General features: G+C 40.0%; 1 protein-coding gene across 5 annotated transcripts in view; it reads left to right on the top strand.

Annotated features, from left to right (window-relative positions):
* TMTC2 (transmembrane O-mannosyltransferase targeting cadherins 2) overlaps positions 1 to 20,167 on the top strand; it is a 379,331-nt gene that overhangs the window by 350,758 nt on the left and 8,406 nt on the right. Inside the window, exon 12 of one of the 5 annotated variants that reach the window (XR_012156727.1) lies at positions 8,922 to 9,058. The exons of 3 other annotated variants lie outside the window; for them this stretch is intronic. Coding sequence is in view for 1 of the 2 variants with exons in the window: in XM_073327619.1 (XP_073183720.1) it covers positions 12,461 to 12,520 (60 nt within the window). In the remaining variant the exon portion in view is untranslated. Of the gene's footprint in view, positions 1 to 8,921; positions 9,059 to 12,460; positions 15,478 to 20,167 lie in introns of those variants that run through there. One more of the 5 variants, XM_073327619.1, reaches the window with a different exon arrangement.

Below are 20,167 nucleotides of genomic sequence, written 5' to 3'. Positions count from 1 at the left end.
ACTAGCCACCTGCTGATCAGCTCTTCCCCTACCCACCCAGTGCCTCTCGCCTGCCGCTAATCAGCTGTTTGGCAGCAGGCGGGAGGTGCTGGGGGGAGAGGGAGGAGCAGGGGCAGGAAGAGGCAGAGCGAGGGCAGGGGTATGGTTGGGGGAGGGGTGGAGCAGGGATGGGAAGAGGCAGGGTGGGGGGCAGAGTGGAGGCAAGAAGAGGCGGAAGGGATGGAGTGGGGGCAAAAGAGGCAGAGCGAGGGTGAGGCCTTGGGGGAAGGGATAGAGGGGGATAGGTTTTCCGGATGGATTACCCCCGGGGAAAGCTGAAAGTAGGAATGGATGACACACCTACAAGGTGCATGACACTTGGCAGATATCGGTCCCTAATTCTTACACAGATCAAACTTTTTCTTATCAGTTTACTTTGTTTCTGTCTCAATTCTGCTGACCTTTCCATACCTTACTGTTTTATTCATAACTTTTAATTATTCACTCTAGACTAGTGTACAGCTACACTGTAAACTGAGGGGTGATTGTAGCATGGGTAAGCATACCTATGCTAACTTTAATCTAACAAGCATGGTTAACAATAGTAGTGAAGATGTGATGGCATGGACTTAAGCACAAGTGAGCTGCCCCAGCAGAAGACTGCAAGGGACTCTGGGTACAGGAGTTAATTCAGGGAAGCTCTATGACCTGTATTATACAGGAAGTCAGACAAGATGATCACAATGGTCCGTTCTGGCTTTATAGTCTGTTCAATCTGCGGGATAAGCAAAGGTTCAAGCTGGTTCTTGTTTTGTGAAAATTGTTTCAGCTATCTGTAGCAATGAATAGATAGTCTCACATTGTGTGACTTTCACCCTGAATTACTCACTTGACTAATACTGTAGTTTTTGTAGACAGAGTATTTCATCTCTATTGGAGCATTTGTTTCTTGCACATCTATTCTGTTTTGTACATTGCCATAAGGTTAGGGCACAGCTGTAAGCAGCAGAGGCTACTGCAATAAAGTTCTTCATCTTGAGCCACTTTGCTCTCTGCTGCTGAACTAATTCATTTTTACTGTAGTAGTTGTAAAAAGGCTCAATGCTCAGAGTGAGGGGGAAAAAGAGTTTGGTGGCAAGAGGAGAAATATTCAATCTGAAATAGACAAACTAATACAGTAATAGGATTGTGTTTTAAAGATCAGGTTGATGTACAGTGAAATCCTTCAAAAATCCTGGTAAAAGCTTTCATCACTGAATAAACTTGTGATTGTAAGATGTATCTGTTAGGTCTCCCTGGGATATGTCCTGAATCCAGGACTGGTCAATATTTTCATTAATGACTTGGATAATGGAGTGAAGAGTATGGTTATAAAATTTCCAGTTTGGGAGTGGTTGTAAGTGCTTTGGAGGACAGGACTAGAATTCAAAAGGACCTTGATAAATTGGAGAATTGGTTTGAAATCAACAAGATGAAATTCAACAAGGACAAGTGCAAAGTACTTCAATTGGGAAGGAAAAATCAAAAGAAGAAATACAAAATGGGGAATAACTGTCTAGGCAGTAGTACTGCTGAACAAGATCTGGGGGTTATAGTGGATCACAAAGGGAATAAAAGCCAACAATGTGGTGTAGTTACAAAAAAAAAAAAAAGACTAGAAGTGTTTCTGTAAGACATGGGAGGTAACTGTGCTGCTCTAGTCAGCCCTGGAGAGTCTTCAGCTCGAGCGCTGTGTCCAGGTTTGGACACCACACTTTAAGAAAGATATTCATGAATTGGAGGGAGTCCAGAGGAGAGCAAAAAGATGATAAAAGGTTTAGAAAACCTCATCTATGAGGAAAGGTTAAAAAACAAGACATGTTTAGTCTGGAGAAAAGAAGTCTGAGGAGAAACTTGTTAACTGTCTTCAAATATCTTTAGGCCTGGTACAAAGAAGAGAGTTATCAGTTAGATATTAGGAAAAACATTCTAACTATAAAGAGAGTTAAGTTGTGGAATAGATTACCAAGTGAGATTGTGGAATCCCCATCTCTGAAAGCTTTTAAGAACAGGTTGGGAACACACCCATCAGGGAGTGTGTAGGTACCCTATCAGCATGGGAGGATGGACTATATGAGATCTTTAGGTCCCTTCCACTCTACATATTTTATGATTCTGTGATTGTATTGAAAAATATTGGAAATGCTTATTTTCCTACTCTGGTTGCTTCCGAAAATATTGGAAATTTTGGACTACAAGAATTATGAAAATGCAGCCCAACAGCAGTAGAATATGAGGTGCAGCCCTGAAGCAGGAAGAAAACATTCTGCCTGTTATTAGTTCCACCTTAAGAATATTCATGTGTCAGCCCTATTATCAACAGAGATATGCTAATGTCACTTATAACAATTTTCATCCAATCAAATTTCAGGAGAGCATAAACTTCTGTAAAATATAGTAATCACTACAAAAATGCAAAGCTGTTTTTGTTTTAATTGTATTTTTAAAAGAGATACATGTCCTCCAGCCTACTTATGCTCTTTTCTGTCACAAGGCTATTGCGTGAACAATACATTCTGATTTTATTTATCTTTATTTACCATGGGTAAATCATATTAGATCTTCTCAATCACTACACATGTGTGACTGTTAATTCTAGCAATATTATTCTCAATGAGTGTTAACTGGGAAAATGTTAACCCAGCCTGGTGATAACAAATGCCACTGCACAACAAGAAATACAGGAAGAGAATTTCTAGACATTTAGCTGTTCCCCCATAATTGATATAAATGGGAATATTACTGAGAAAGATCTGTTCTTAGAGATATCATCTAGTTACCATTCCTTTGTGATACTCCAAAACCACGAAATTCTTTTAATATGTTGTTAGGCATTTTGAAAATGTGCTTCAAGCTAATTTTGTTGAAGAAAAATCAATCATCTAGAAACTTGTTTAATCTGATATCCTTTTCCAGAACATGAGATATTGATTCAAACTTAACTTCTATTTATTTGTCGGGACACCATTTGCGTAATAATGTAGCATTCCTAATTTCTTAAAAGTCTGAACTTGGACAACAAATCCCCCCAAAGCTCCTCCACATCTGGCCATCACTCTTGAAAAGAAAGGGCACTTTGAAGAATGGCCTCTGGAGTATTAAATGAAAGCTCACCAGATCTTTGAGACTTGGAGCCACTACCTTGAGCTGATTGGTTTAGATACATTCCTCTTGAAGATGCCATGACCTGCAAGCCACTACCCTCCTAGTGCTGCTTGCAATCTGCAGCTCTTGACAGCTTTAAGTCCCACGTCATCAGCACATTGTCAGATACAGCTGTTTCCACTCTACCACTTCAAAGGGGTTTGATTAAATATCTTACTGTAACAACAGACACAAAGACACACACATAGAATGAGTGGGTAAGGAGAACTGCACCTTTAGGCAAAACAAATACAGTCACCACTGGATAGCCTAATCATGTTGTGGAAAACTAAAACATTTCTTGACTTGAAGGGTTGATATAAATGGCTAGTGCAATACAATATGTAAACACTTCTAAAAAGTGCAGTATGCCATGTTTTTCCAAATGCTTGTGATATGGATTTCATGACCAACATCATACATGCAATATCAGATCCTTCATCATGAAATCAAATCTCTACTAGGTATGGAACTGCCTAATTGTTGAAAGTAGATTGTCTTCCTAGATTCCTGGAAACCCCTACCATTTACTGTGTTATTTTTACATAGCCCTCCCAGGAGAAGCATGCTTCCGTATAGTCAGTGTTGTTAATGTTTTTTAATTTATGGCATAAAGACGGGATAGGTATTATATCTAGATTATATTATATCTTCTCTAGTATTATAAATTTAACTTTGTCTTTCTCTTTTTATGATGAGAACTTGAATTTCAATTTTGCATTTCATCTACATTGGCTTTGCTTTTGCTCCTGACTGAGGGTGCCATGTGAAGGCAGTGAACTTGTTCTTCTAGGGGGGGAACCATCGTGGGAAAAAGAGTCTAACAGAATAAGTAAATTCAGGAGTGCATCACTGCACCTACCTTCTTGTCTGCTTGGTTGTCAATCCTGGATCAGGATCAAGATGCTACTCTCTGGCTCATCCAGAATTGCTGCAACTATGCACTGGATTAGCCTCTCCATGCTGTGACTGTTGGGCAGCATTGAAGATAATAGCTCCTGTGGTGGAAGAGTGCCCAACTCAACATCTGAAGGGTGGTATACAATTCTTTTGATACAGGGGCTATTATCTGGTTACTGAACCTGGAAATTGAGCTCTGATGTCTGCTGTGATAGGGTCAGGCCAGATGGCTATAGGAGAGTAATAGAAGGCAGATATATTAGCCCCAGGCTAGGTAGGTTCCTTTTCCCTGGGTAAGGTAACAGGGAAGGTTCCAGAACAATCAGGAACCTTCTGGAGACAATTAAGACAGGCTGATTAGAACTCCTGCAGCCAATCAAGAAGCTGCTAGAATCAATTAAGGCAGGCTAATCAGGGCATCTGGGTTTAAAAAGGAGCTCACTTCAGTTTGTGGCGTGCGTGTGAGGAGCTGGAAGCAAGAGGCACTAGGAGCTGAGAGTGAGAACGCGGACTGTTGGAGGACTGAGGTGTACAAGCATTATCAGACACCAGGAGGAAGGTCCTATGGTGAGGATAAAGAAGGTGTTGGGAGGAGGCCATGGGGAAGTAGCCCAGGGAGTTGCAGCTGTCGCACAGCTGTTCCAGGAGGCACTCTAGACAGCTACATTCCACAGGGCCGTGGGCTGGAACCCAGAGTAGAGGGCGGGCCCGGGTTCCCCCCAAATCCTCCCAACTCCTGGTCAGACACAGGAGGAGTCAACCTGGACTGTGAATTCAGAAAAACAGCCAAGCTGAGGGCTGCCATGAAGCTCCAAGGCGAGCAAATCCACCAAATAAGTGCAAGACCCACCAAGGTAGAGCAGGAACTTTGTGTCACTGCATACAAGAAGAATAATAAATTTTAAAAAATGAATAGTAAATGTCAGATCTTCTTTCCAACATGTATCTCTGTCCAGCCTGATAATCCCAGGCAAACATATATAATCAAAATTTGCTTTAGCTTGTAAATTCTTCCTTATGCTGCACAAACACCAGATTTCCCTATTTGCCTTCCTCCTGAATCTTTGCAAGCCCTTTCAATTAGCCTGGGTAGGAACAATGACTACAGCAGAGGTGAGTCCGTGGAAGATGACTGAATCTTAAGCAATTCAGTCTGATCATCTTCACTGAAGACCAGTCCCTATTTGCTGAAGTCAATCTTCATAAACTTGGTCCCAGCTTCCAATATGTCAGTTGTGGCACTCATGGCAGGAATGGATTCTTCAGCATTCCTTCTACTCACTTTCTTTGTTTACCCAAAATTGATACTATGTGGTTACCATGTGACCCATTTTTGGTCCTGCATCCAGTAAACTGTGAAATGAATACAGATGTGTACTTCCAAGTCTGTCCCCAAACTTGCTTCTGGATGTCCAGAAAATACAAAGGTGAGCTGTTCCATGGTGTTGAAACTCCTACTGCTTGCTTGAGCTGCCAGGATTATGTGCACCATATGCATACCTGCCTAGTTCCCTGCTACCAACACCATCTGCCTGTGAGACTTCCGCACACCATCCCACTTCAGCAGTGAAAGGAGCTTCTGCAGATTCCTCTCCTCATCTCATGGACAGGCCTGACAATGATTCCTCCCCTCCTGTCACCTGCTTATGGTGGGAGGGCAGGGAAAATTACACAGGCTCCAGCCCCTGCTGTTCTCTTGACTGGGCTGCCTTTAACCCACGTGCTGATCCACTCTCTGGCCCCTGCTTAGGGTCATTTGCCAGGGGTACAGCCTGCTTCCCTTCAGCTATTAGGTGATGGTTCATTCCAACTCCTATTAAACACTTTTAAACTGTATCAATACCTTGTACACAGTTGCCTGTCAGAAGATCCCAAAGATGTGCTTGATCTTGAAGAGCCCTTGTACTAGTGAAGATTAGTGCTTCTCTCTTGTCTTTATTCAAATATCCCCCCTCGTAACAATCTCTGCCTGGGGACAAGGTACCTCCCAGAAGACAGGTTCTTGGAAAGATTATATTTAAAACTGGATATTTACCAGCCATACTGAAGTGGAATATCCAGATGAGTTGTCTAATTTGAAAAGCAAGTTCAGCTGTGGAAAACACTGAATTTCCTTTGGGAAATACATGAGACTATTTTACAATCATCCCCTATGACGCTTTGCACATACTCATGCCAGCTAGCAACTCTGTAAAAGCAAAGGCTCTAAAACTGAACACAGTATTCCGTAGTATGGAATGCTTAGATCCTTTCCCTAACATTCTTGTGTTCCATCTTCATGTGTGAGCTGTGGCTCTGGGAGGTTTCAAACCACAATAGGACTGTTCTCAGCTTTAATTTAAGAGAACAAAAATAGACAAAGAAAACAGACAGAAGCTCTTTCCATTTAGAAAGAAATCTTTCTGCAGACACTCTTGTTTAGTTAACAGTGAAAACAGTTAAATATTCAAATTCTGATCCTATTTAAAGCAATCACTGGAACCCTGTTGTGAGGACTTTAAGGCTTGGTTAAGAGATGTCCCGTAATTTAGTATTTCCTATTTTAAGAGGATACACTGGCTGGATGTCACACTTGAGTAACCTTAACTACTTGAAACAAAGTTTAAAATATACAAAAAAAGTGTTTAACTGAACTTGTGTTATTTAGTGTGTGTGCAGGCAAACCATTTTGGACATGATTCTTCTTTCATTTACACAAATGTCACATTGTTGGCTTCACTGGAGTTGCTCCTGATTTGCCTCCCTCTTGAAAGAAAATCAAACCCTTTAATTACTGGTACTCTTTTAAAAAAATAACGCAAAATATGAGACAATAATTATGAAAGTTATTTTTCAAACAGCAAAATTGTTTATACAGAAATACTCTGCAGAGGGAAAGAGACTTGTTTTCATGAGATTTGTTTTGTTAAAGTAGTATGATAGTGGCGGTGCATTCCTAAAATTTTTTCATCTATGAACATTTTTGCCCTTTTACCCTATATATTAAATCTTTCTCATCCTTATTATTGCTAGAATGCTTACATTGTGTATCTAATTTGTGTAGGTTGTATAAACTATAGAATTTGGATAATTATGTTAATAGGAATTTAATGAGGGTATGCAAGGAATTATAAAATAATCTGACCAATTTGATATTAATTAACCCTTTGTTCACCAGAAAATCATCAATTCATTTTAATAATTTTAAGAATAATAATTTAATATTTTTAGTTAATTAGAAGGAGAATCTTTCTGATCACTGATCTACTGTGTAATATTTTTTCAGATAGTATTTAGCTCATAGCAAGGATGTAATACGTATAATGAAAATCTTTGGGCTGTCCTATTATCTGTAAGTGGCACAGTAGAGTAGATTTCCTTAGAACTTCATAAAAAAGGATTTTTCTGTCAGAAAACACATGTATGTAAAACAAAACATTTTGGTGGTAAATTTCTCAATACATACTACCTCTACCATAGTATGCAAAATCTGCTTGTGTGAATAAATGAATGTACATAAAAGATCTTAATTGCACAAAACTATGCATGATTTTTATTAGCATTGTTACCCATATTCTAAGGTACTCTTGCTACTTAGCTACCAGGAAATTTTGCTTTAAGGACTGCTTGTTTGGGATTAGAATGCAGAATTTGTCATAAAATTTCACAGTTGAGTAATTATTTTGAATTTTACCTTCAAGACCCCAGTTCAGAAGATAGGCACATGCCAAACTTCAAGCACAGGTACCATGCTGAATGGAGGCCCAAGTAACCACAGGTTTATAAATCAGCCATTTTTGAGTTTGGATATACATCATGAAAATGCATATAATGTCTTTATGTTCAATGTCTGGATATGCCCAGTGCGTAAGCAAAATTAGAGACCGAAAAAAATCGTGAGGTCATCTAGGTCTGTCTCTCCGATAGCAGGTTTATTTCCTATCGTATATCATCCAGGTCTTTATAGATAGATTCCCAAGATTATTGTGCAGGATGGGAATGCAGAATAACTGTATAATGGTTATATCTGTACTGAAGTGTATAACTCATCTAATGAATAATTAAAAAAGCAGGTCTGTGAATCTAATTAATGGGATGCCACATTCTAGATTTCTAATACTGATTTTATAGAAAAGGGATCATCATGCTTTGGAGGTGATGGGAGGCAGTAGCCAGTTAAGCTATATTTTGTTGGACTCCCCAGATTAGGAAAAGATGCATCACGGTCTGACCTATGCACTGGATTGTGTTTCACAGTCCTGTAGTAATACAACTGTGAGTGCAGAGCTGCCGACCTCACTTCCTATAGAAAGCAGGATTGTCTACACCTTCTGCACGTAGCCCTTAGTGTCAATCAAAAATAAAGTGCCATGAAATATAGAACTCACAGCAGTAAATTAGCATTTCAGAAATTAAGCCATCTGTTTGAACTCAATTAAAAAAAATCCATCAAGGTTTTCTCCTAATAGAGTATTCCAATGCTGATTCTGGAAACAATGCAAGGAATTTATCATCCAATTAGAGCTGAAAAGGACATGGATTTTAATGCTCATTAAATAAACTTAGCAACTCTACATACCCAATAGGGTATTTTGCAATAAATAACTTCCTAATTTTCTGTCTAGCCTACAGTGCTGATGTATTTTCCACTCTAGGAATGATTTCTAGAGGCAGGTTGCTATATCTACTTGAATATTTCTCCTTGAGCTCTGTATCTTTATTGCCATAGTGCTAAGGGGCTAGATTGGGTTTGTTCAGAGCAATAAAGATCTCCTACTGTGAGCATCTGTGCCACTAATAACGTTGCTCTGACAACTATCATGTGCTATATCTGTCCAGCATTTTTGACTTGGCCCTTTTGACACAGCTGTTTCTTATAGAATATCTAAGTGGCTGCATTCAGGAAAAACACGTTGACACTGGGCTGTGTTGTGCCTGCTGAGATCTGCATATGGAGGGGGCTCGCTGCGTATGTCAAGATCCACACAGGAGAAGTGGATGGGTTGGAGCTAGACAGGTGTGTGGGAGAGGACACACATCATCCCATGGAACTTGAGAAAAGTTGCTGTAGTCCCAAGCTGTATTAACTTCTTTTTGAGGGATGCTGAAGCCAGATGTGGTGATGTGATGAGGAGGGAGGAACTCTCATTTCCCTATTAGAAAGTCCCCTTCTCTGGAACTATCTGGACCACTGTCTTTAAGAAGCTGAAACACATGATGCCACTGTCAGCTGTAGTGGACCACAAAGCATACATTTAAATGGATATTTCTGATATTTTTGTAACATATCCTCAAAATGGAGAGTAAGCAGCTATAATTACTAAGCTGAGACAGTTCTGCTAATTCTTGGGTACATTTGGTATATAATTGTCTCCAGTTCTGGAACTGTAAGTAACTGTATTTAACCAGACTTATTGGCTTGCAACAGAGCCCTGCTGTAGTAGCTCACTACCTTACACTAATTTAAAACAATCCCAATTTTAAAGAAAAGGTCCCTTTCGATAAAAACAAAAAATATCCTACCCCATAATAAAAATTTGAAGTGAGTTCACATACAGGTACATTGAGTGTCTCTCCGATTAAGTGAGCTGTAGCTCACGAAAGCTTATGCTCAAATAAATTTGTTAGTCTCTAAGGTGCCACAAGTCCTCCTTTTCTTTTTGCGGATACAGACTAACATGGCTGCTACTCTGAAATCAGACATTTATCTGAATTATTGTTATTTCTAGGGAGGAGACATGGGTTACCAGAGCAGAAGTTGAACTCTCCTCCACCTCTGTGTACTGTAACTTCATATATATTATACCTGTCTATATATTTAAACCTTTCTGTTGAGATTTTTGGAAAGTCAGTAGCTCTTTTGTCCTTTAGTTCTGTTTGGAAATCCTGGTTTTGGCAGGTGAATTTTTGATGATTCACAGATTTGGCACTGTACTTTTACCCTTAATAGAGGAAGAAAACACTTTGTGCACATAGAATATGAAATTTTGCTCTTTGGGAATTAACAAGGGCTCCAAGGAGAGGCTACTAAGCATTACTGGGTTTTAATTTACACATGACCTGATGGGGAAGCTCAGATTCTACAGTGGCAGAGTACATATTGTAGTGTCATGGCAACACCACTGTGGTTAAGTATGCATCACAAGTTTTGTTTAAAGGTTGATTCATAGATATTTAGGTCAGAAAGGACCATTATGATCATCTAGTCTGACCTCCTGTACAACACAGGCCACAGAATTTCACCCACCACCCACTTGATCTTTCTAAGTCCTCTAAAATCAGCATGCATTGTTGGATTCTGTTGAAATTCGCTGTGCCTCAGGAGGGTGCAGGGCAGGGTTGTTATCCACATTTGGGGTCCTTTGAGCTAGGGGTTGTAGAGATATAAGTGCTGAAAAAAATAGCCATTTCCAAAAATTTTGTAGGTTTTTTTGCACAGAGCCAGAGATAGAACTGTCACTGTGATGCAGGACACAGTGGTCTCTGGTGGTCAGTTTTTACCCAAGGTAGTGCATGGCACCCACTAAGTGTTTTGGGGACCCGAATTGTGAATGGTATTTAAAAACAGGTTCACGTCTTCATTTGTGTGTGCGGTCTGGAAAGACTACAATGTGCATACGACAATACAGAAAAAAAAGTGTCCTTTAGTGTTATATGGAATACTGTAGGTAAGAGAGAATGGGTCATAAAAGGAGATGAAGAGCTTGTACATTTCAGCACCTGTGAGGTTGACAGAGTAATAGTATGTTTAACGGGGCTTACTGGGGCATTGCTGAAAAAGGGCAGAGATAAGGTTGCAAGAGCAACCTTAACTATGCCTTTCCTGGTTTTCAGAAGTTGAGTTTTGCTCAACTCAACATTCTTCAAGGGGATAACATACCACCAAGCAATCTTAACTCTTTGTTAATGTAGTTGTGTTCTTGATTTTGTTTTTGCCATTGAATACTTTAACATCCTAGCTAGATATATGGTTAAACATATTCTCCAAAATTATCAAATTTCAGAAGTGTGGAAATTCTCACATTATTATGATTAATAGTATTAGTATTTGTATTATATTAGCATTGAGAGGCCCCATCGTGCATAGGCACTTTTCATAGTACAAGATGGTCCTTACCTCAAAGAACTTACATTCTAAATAGATGAGGGAGAGAGGGGCAATATTTTGGAGATGGTGAACTAAGGCAGGTAGAGATGAAGTACTTTCCAGTCTTAATGCAATACAGGAAATCTGTGGCAGAGTCAGGTATTGAACCTATATCTCTTGATTCCCAGTCTAGTGCTTCAGCAGAAGGTCAACTTTCCTCTTGCATTTTTAAAAAAGAGCAAATTTTAAAAAGAAAACATTGGTCATAGATGACAGCACCCTGTGACCATATTCATTTTAAAAAGTGTGATAGGAAGGCTCTGCAAAGTTAATATTCATTAGCTAGTATTTAGTGATAGGTAACAATTAGGAACAAACTTTGAAAGTAGTGTATGTGGCTTTAATATTCTACACAACATTTTAAAATGTACCCCTTATGGTTATTAATATTTATTACTTACATAGTACTACAAATGTATACGACACCGTATAATAGATCAATTTTGTCAAATTAAGACAGCACTGGCAGGGGCAAGTCATAACTTTTTAAAGGTGTGTGGCAAGTGTCTAGCACCTTGTGGGCTGACCCCCATTTGTCCAGGGACCACAGTTTGGGAACTGCTGTCTTAATAAATCTTCAGACACCAAGTATCAAAATCAAATAGTCACACTTAACCCGTAAGTTCATAATTTTAACTTGCAGTGTTGATTTATTTGCTGAGTACTACACTGAAAAGACCTGCAGGTTACACACTGCCAAGTGAGACATTAATTTATGTGTATTACATGGAAAACTGTATTTCACAGAATTCCTAAGAGGACTACCAGAGTGCCATATTCCTGACTGCCCACTGCTCCACTGCCCCCCATGAGTGAAAATGAGTGTGGGACAGAATTTAGGCAAAACAGTTCAGTCTAGTTCAGATTAAATCAACTGGATGATCTTGAGAGGGGGCAAAGCAAAGGGAGGGAAAGAAAAACATATCGCTTCTAGAATTACAGTTTGCAGTTCATAAGAAAACAAATATTTATGCCCTAGGTTCCTCTTGACAACTTCACTAGTGTCTCTCTGTTGGCAAAAATATTCTTTGCACTGTAGATCATCTTAAAGATATATTTATTTATTCATTTATTAACAAGATTGTGGAGGGTATTTTTATCCAGCTCTGCCTTGGGATTGCCTCGGCAACTCTATGCTGCACAATTTACAGCAAACAGAAGCAATTTTTTTCTAGCGTTTTGGAGTTGTGTTTAGATGTTATTGATCAACATCTAAAGTACTGAAATCATTTTAACTTCACTTGATAAACTGTACGTTTCTTTTCCTTCCAGCACAACTGTGGAAGCGTGAATTGTTGGAATTGCTTCATCGTATTGCCAGTAGTGAGCTAGTTCAAAAGTAAACTGTAAATAGGAAGCCCAAAATTTAGCTAAAAATTCCTTCTGTAATTAATAAATCTCATTCGTGGCCAGCTTGTTTTTTTTTTCCGGTCTTGCTTAGGTTCTTATACACTAGTGCTTGTTACTGTGTTTTAACCAATGACTGTGTCATGTTCCCTATGTTATTATGCATTCCTATAAAATTAATGCAGTATGTTGTGAGATTCTGACTGCTTGTTATTGGAGTTCAAAGCAACTATATCCACACACACACACCCCCGCCCCAAAGCATGACAAACCAATCAAAATAATATACAAGTAGCTCATCATCACCAAAACCTCTAGTGTCTAAATGTTGGAAATCTCATAAGGTCAAGCTTTCTGATAGAACTTCCTCAGATTTTCTGGACCAAAAATGCTACATGAACACCTTTTTCCCAGGGAAATTCAGTAGTTTGTTGTGATTCCACCCAAAATTATCAAATGGCAAGACTGGTCTGTGTCTGCTTATGCACACACATCGCTGCATAAACCTATTGACTGGTCTATACATAGATCAGAGTACTCTCTCGACTTCCCCCTTCTCCAGGCGTATGTAAAATTGCAGGTTTTTCCTCTCTTATCTTTTCTTCTTTTCTTTCTTATCTATCTTTCTATCTTTTCTTATCTTATCTTCCTCTCTTATCTTTTCCTCTCTTATCTCCTGCATTTTAATAAAATGCTCTCGGGTGAGGGTGGGGAGGATTGGTTGCTCCTTTTATCATTATTGTTGCTATGAGAAAGCTGCAGCAAAGATGATGGGACTCTAACTTTGTTTTAAAGATACTCAGGTTTATGGACAGCCTCTTTTCTTTTTGAATGATTGGGGAGTTCCTCAGCTGTGGGCCTACTGATGAGAAAGCAGTGTCTCCTTCTTCTGCTGGCATCACCCCAATCATTGAGAGTTCCATTGCCCATGAGGGTTTCAGCAGCCTTGGGAAATCTTGGTACTGCAGTGGGAGTTGGTCTTTAAATAGCTCATTCTTAATCCACTGACATGCATGAAGGCCACAGCGAGAACTTTAAACTTGATCTGATACTTGACTGGAAAATTCAAGAGTTCTGATCAACCCATGTGTAAGCGGGGGAATAGTCCCGCTCTTGTGGGGAACTTTCCTGGCTTCTGCACTACCCTGGTGAAATGGGCTAGCGAAAGGATCTGAGACCTCGCTCCCACTTCCTTTACTCAGTGGCCTCCCTGCCCTTGAGGACTCCCCTTCCACTCTCCTGTCTGGGAGAATCCTCGTAACCCCAACAAGGCTGGGCCCAGGATTCCTAGGGGCTCGACCCCCAACCCTGCTGCGCTCACCTAGGACAGGGGCTAGGGTGTCCCGACTCCTGGGTACTCTCTCTGCACTGGGCACTTCTCTGACCCACTGACCATTACATACAAGTTAAAGCAAATGCAAGTTATTTAATCAATAATTAATTTTAAAAAGAATAAGGAAAAATGGGAAAGGTTAAAGGAAACACATCACCCCGCTCTGTGGCAGGGAACATCACAAACAGTGTCTCTGGAATGTCCGGGCAGTTCACAGTTTGTTCCCTGTAAGTCCCAGGCCGCCTTCTCAGGCCCTGGCTGTGCTGCAGGGATGCTGTGGGTTGGACACTTGCTCTGGTGGTGGCCCACACGCTCCCAGGAGCTAAGTGGTAGGACCCTTCTTCCCAGTGTAGCCCCGCCCTGTCGGGGTTAAGATCCAAGCCTGGCCTGCAGAGCCTCTTGGCTGAGGTGTCTCCCTGTGCTGGGCCCGCTGCCCAGGGTCCCTCTCAGTCTCCCCAGCTGCACACGACACCCGGCTGCGCATTGCTCCAGCTCCACTCTGTCTCAGCACTGCTGCTGCTGCTCTGCCTCCAGCTCCCTGGGCTGCTTCTTTGGCCCCTCTGGCTCTGCTTGCTGCAGCTCTGCTCCCAGGACAGGTCTGTTCTGCAGGCTGCTTCTGTGACTCTGCTCCCAGCACTGACCTGCTTCCTGGGCTGCTCTTCTGGCCTCTCTGGCTCTGGTTGCTGCAGCTCTGCTCCCAGAGCAAGTCTGCTCTCTCTGGGCTGTGCCTCTGGCTTTGGGCTGCAGGTCTGCTCCGAGGACAGGGTCTGCTCTCTCTGGATTTGGCCCAGCTCTGCTCCCCAGCTTAGCTTGGGCTGCACTCTCTCCTTAGCTCGGCCCCACTCTGTCTGACCCAGGCAAATCCAGCTCACACGGAGGACGGGACCTCCCTAGCCTCCTGACTCCCTGATTAGCCTGCCCACCCTATTGTTCAGGCTGACCTGGAGCATTGGCCTCTCCCCATTGTTCCTGGGGACTGTCAGTCTCAGGGTCCTGATTTCCCATAGACCCTTCCCCTTTTAGTACTGGGAGCTAGCCAACCAAAACACCCCCACTGACTGTTAGTAAGGGGGCAACAGTTCTCTTACATGTTTGTCAGGGAGGGACACTGCACCACCAGGAGGCTTTTTTCCCTTTAATGTATGTGTGAAAATTGGGGGCGAGAAATGTAAACAAAACAAGATTGGTGTCTGTATGTTAATGAGAGAATGGGGAACAGAGATAAGATCAGGAAGAGACATCACACACAATTTCAGTTTGATGTGTTATTTAACCCCTCTGAAATTTCACCTGCAAACATGTTTAATTTAGTATTGAGTCAAAGTAAGGGCCTCTGTTGGTTTTATCCAAATGGTTTCCTCAACGCTAACTATAGATATTGCCTTTCAACAAGCACTGTTTCTTGTTAGTGTTTACCACAAGGTATTTAATCTTTTTACAACAATAGAAAAATGGGTGATTTCATACTGGTCAGATTTCATCATTTTATGAGTTTTGATCAGGTGACTCCTAGAGATCCAAATATGCAAAAATTAGAATTTCAAAGCTACCTTTCACTCTTCAACATAACTCATTTTCAATGAATCAGGCACATCTTTTCACTGTGGGGGGGGGGACTTAAAAAGGGTGATTTTTTTCCCTTGCAGAATGGACCGATTTGCAGATTCACAATGAAAAATCTAAAAAATTCAAGTAGTTTATTTCAATCCTGCTTTTGACTGTTTTATAGACCTCTGCTGCCTTTATATGCTGACATAGGATATTGTAGCATAATAGACACATATGTCTATCGCCTGTGTACATGAATCTGCTTCTTTAAGAACAATATTCACTTCCCTCCACTTACTGTTATTCCTCTTTTATGATCTTGTCATTATTTGTGGCTTTATCTGCCTTATTTAGATTGCAAGGATCAGTAACTTGTCTTGAGTCTCTCAGTGACACAGAATAAGCAATCCTTTCTGGTTTTAGATAAATTGTACTAGATTGTAAAAACTGCAATTTTTTTAAGTTCATGGGACTTACATTCATATATTAAGAATGAACCTAAATGCATAACTATCAATTATCACCAAATTAGTGTTCTCTTAGAGACCAGCCAGTTTTGATTGCATTCATACGCATACCCATTCTGTTCAGCCTTGCACATATGTTCTGCTCGACTAAGCAGACTATGTCATATCTCCTTAACACACTCCTGATAAATTAAGTGTGTGGTGGTGTTTTCCGCCAGAGAATAACAGTAAACTGTTTTTCTTCTTCCCAATAAAAAGCGGAAAAGCTCATTCCCACATTCAGAAATACACTGTTGATGTGGAGCAAGTGCACATTTAGTCCATGCTCTTAATGAGACAGAATATTGGTTCTGAAAGATCCTGCACAATAACAGTTTGTCACTACAGTTAGTGACACTACACTCATTTGCTTGAAGTGTAGGCTTTCTAATTAATACACGGACTACTCTTGTTAGATAAGCTAAATAAATTGTACTTAAACTGTAATCCATTAGATATTAAAACGATCACATTGCAGAAATTAGAACACAGCTTGATTTCTATAAACAAAAATCAAGTAATCTGAAGATATTTGTATGAAATTCTAAAGTGCTAAGAAAATGAGATACAATGATTGCATGCTGTACAGTACTAAAAATATTTGGGGTGGAAATCAAGAGTTTATAATTAAACACTTTGTGAGACCTGGAAAACTTATTTAGTGATTTAAAAAAAAATTATAACCATAATATTAAATACTCATAATGTATGTTCCTATTCAGCAGCATTTCATTACTACGAATAAAAGCTATCTAAAATGTTCATCATGATTTCCATTTGGATTGAAAGAATGATTACTGAGAGGTTGTTTTAAATTTGTTGTACCAAAGCAATTCATCCATAGCTATTAGGGAAAAATATCGAGACCTACCCAAATTACAAATGTCCTTTTCGGATTTTCAAGCTGTCAATATGATCTACAGCACTTCATAGTTGTAACTTGTTCATTCATAACTTGCCAATATGTAATACAGTATGCTATGACTTTATATAAATGTCTGTGGCAGATATCTTTCACCAACTAAATATAATATATATGTTTAGTTTTGAATGATTTTCTGCTCTTTTCCAAATTGGATATTTTTCTGAAGGTTGACGTGAAAAAGAAATTGACTGAGTGAGAGCTCACACTGGCTGGAGAGCCATTGTATTATGCTAAGAAGTTGTCCCCTGTGGAAGTGGTAATTGAGACAGAAAGTAGACTACTTGGTGTTCCCATTTTCATGCCAAATTCCAGAACTCTTCTCCAGGTCACAGCTACAGTTTCCTTAATGAAGCTGGTGTCCAAAAAGTTTGGAGTGTGCTTGCAAGTTCCCCTCCTCACATGGAAACGGAAGGCTGTCCTTATTTTTATTTAAAATGCTGTAATATGTAGATTTAGAAGTACACAGCTAAGGACTTTGAAAAACACTTTTGGATCAGACGCATATAAACAAAAATTTTATACAGTACATATTCTGGAACTAGACATTAAGGAGCAGGTCCTTTGACGTCAATGAAGTAAATGGAGTTGTGACAGTTTACACCAGCTGAAGATGTGCCCCAGTATGTGCATTTTATTTTCAGCTGTTAGGGTGACCCAGTTGTTTGCTTATGCTTCTCTTTGCTCCTGTCATTTACAACTTGGTGTGTCATCCTAATTTATGAGACTAAAGGATAGATTAAACTGCACAAATGATGTGTTCTGCCTAACTGTTCTTTTTGGGAGGAGGGGGGTGGAATTTTGTAAAAAAAAATTGTTTATTTTGTTTGTATTTATTTGCTACCTCCAGAAGTTATTAATTTGTGACATTGTTTGACAAAACATGACAAGTATGTTATGCTGTGAGAGGCTCTTCATCCATTAATGAAAGATTGCAGAATACAGGCTAAAGTCTTCCTGAATATCACAAAAAGAAAAGGAGTACTTGTGGCACCTTAGAGACTAACCAATGTATTTGAGCATAAGCTTTCGTGAGCTACAGCTCACTTCCGATGAAGTGAGCTGTAGCTCACGAAAGCTTATGCTCAAATACATTGGTTAGTCTCTAAGGTGCCACAAGTACTCCTTTTCTTTTTGCGAATACAGACTAACACGGCTGTTACTCTGAAACCTGAATATCACAGTTACTTTAATATTATAGCTGAGCCTGAGTAATGGAGATTGGATTCAAATTTGCATTTCCACAGGGTTCAGGCTTGTTGTTTGAATTTGGCCAGCTGTATATATTGGCCAGAGTCATGACGTTTGGGTTTGGAGCCAGGCTTCCCCAAAGTTTAAGCTGTTTGAGCCCATTTCTATTTAATGCGTCTAGGAAGTTGTGCTAATTAGAACACAGATTTGGTCAAATTAGAACTGCAGGAACTTCCCCCCCATCCGCTACATCCTCCCTTATTTTATCTAACACCTTACTTTTAGTCATTCCCTTTCTCATTCCACCTCTCCATCCCATCCTCTTCTTTCACCTCACTTCTCTAACGCTCCTTTTCATGCACCTCTCTTTCTGTAGACCATCCATTGCATGTAGCTTTGATACCATCACAGTCTACTCATGTTTGTGATTAGTGTACAGGCTGATGAGTATAATTCAGGCACAGCTTGGAGTGGAATACTGGTTAGAGGCACTGCAAGAGTCAGGAATAGATCTGGGGTTGAGGAACTGTATATGCAGCGCTCCTATATAGGAAGGCAGATGGGAAGTGGGAGTTTATATTTGAGAGTGAGACTATCACTTGCATATTGGGACATCTGGCAACTTTAGGATGCCGTCCTGCAAATAAATCCACATGCCTGCACCTTTCCTTCTGTGTGCATTCCTGTTGATTTAAGTGAGACTCCATGTAGGAAGAAGGATCAGTTTGTAGAATCCAGCCCCACATTAAAGTAGCATCACTGAAACATGAGGGCAACTTCTAGATCACAGTCTAACTTTAGAAGTAACGTTTTCGAGTCTGTCAAAAATAAATGCCACATTTGAAATGATTCAGTTGTGCACAGTTATCTTTAGCAATAATAATAAAAACAGAGCTGTTGACATTTTTATTGCCTTAGAAAATAGCACACTGCACTATGGCAATGACACCAGTAACAGAAGTTCAAGTGAAAATCCTTGCCATCGCTGTAGGAGGATAAAAATTCATGACAGCACATTATAACATGGTCTTTCACATGATGAAGCAGCTCACCATGCTTAGTTTTCATACTTAGTGATCTCTTCTACAACTAAATCAGCTTCTTTTCTGTTTTATCACTCGGGTTTTATCTAGCTACTCTGTGTTTTCAATTATGAAGCTGAAATATCTGAATACTTCAGCAACATTTAACCAAGAAGGCTTAAGATAAAATATTTGCATGCAGCATCTCTACATCTTTTCAAAGGATGAAATTATATTTGACAGGAAGGCTTAAAAGAACAACTTAAGATGCCGTAAATGCACTTTAAAAATAAAACACCTCGCTGTGCACCGCTGAAGCTAAGGAACCATTCTGCAATCAGTCCCGGAAGGCCAGTGGATTTGATTGCTCTATAAAAGAGGTGATGTCATCAGTTTTGGCTTGGCCATGCTGATTGCAACATTTGATAAACAATTCTGCTGTCATTTTTAAATATAAAGAACATAATTATACTGCCAATATTTATTAAAGGCAGGAGCAATAGGGGAGAAGCAAAGGAAGGAAAGCAGGAGGAATGCTGACAACAGCATCTCAGTGAATTTTTTAAATGGTTCAATCAGTGCAGAAGTGAACCAGATCATGAATATACTGAAGTGCACATTAGGATATTTTGTTTAAACAAGGCATTTAATTTGAAACTCAGAAGCTATACCATCTCCGAATGTGGGGTCCTTAGCTAAAGAGTGGAAGCTGGACAGAGCTTCCACTGAAGAAACAAAACAAGGGTTCTAGTTTTCACTACCTGTCTCCAAACTGTTAAAAGTCACTGTGATGCATAGGTAAAAGGAAGTGAGTGGGTACCTGGCCAAAGAGCCAACAGGAAGGCTAGAACTTTTTAAAATTGAAACAAGACTCCCCTTTTGTCTGTCTGTGGTTGTTCTCCCAGGGAGAGGGGACAGAGCAGATATGCTGCAAGAACCTATGAGCCAGGTATGAAAAGTCATCTGTATCATACCTAGAAACTACTCATTTAAAACCCTAGATATGCAAATAGATCAGGAAATGTCTAGGAAGACGCAATTAGGTTGATCTCTTTTCTTTCTTTATGGCTTGTGGATTCCTCTGTGCTAACCCCAGGTGCTTTTGTTTTG

Source organism: Lepidochelys kempii, chromosome 1 (genome assembly GCF_965140265.1).
Source record: "Lepidochelys kempii isolate rLepKem1 chromosome 1, rLepKem1.hap2, whole genome shotgun sequence".
In the NCBI taxonomy this organism is placed as follows: domain Eukaryota; kingdom Metazoa; phylum Chordata; order Testudines; family Cheloniidae; genus Lepidochelys; species Lepidochelys kempii.
Note: the sequence above shows the minus strand (reverse complement) of the source record. Positions and strands in the feature narration are given on the sequence as shown.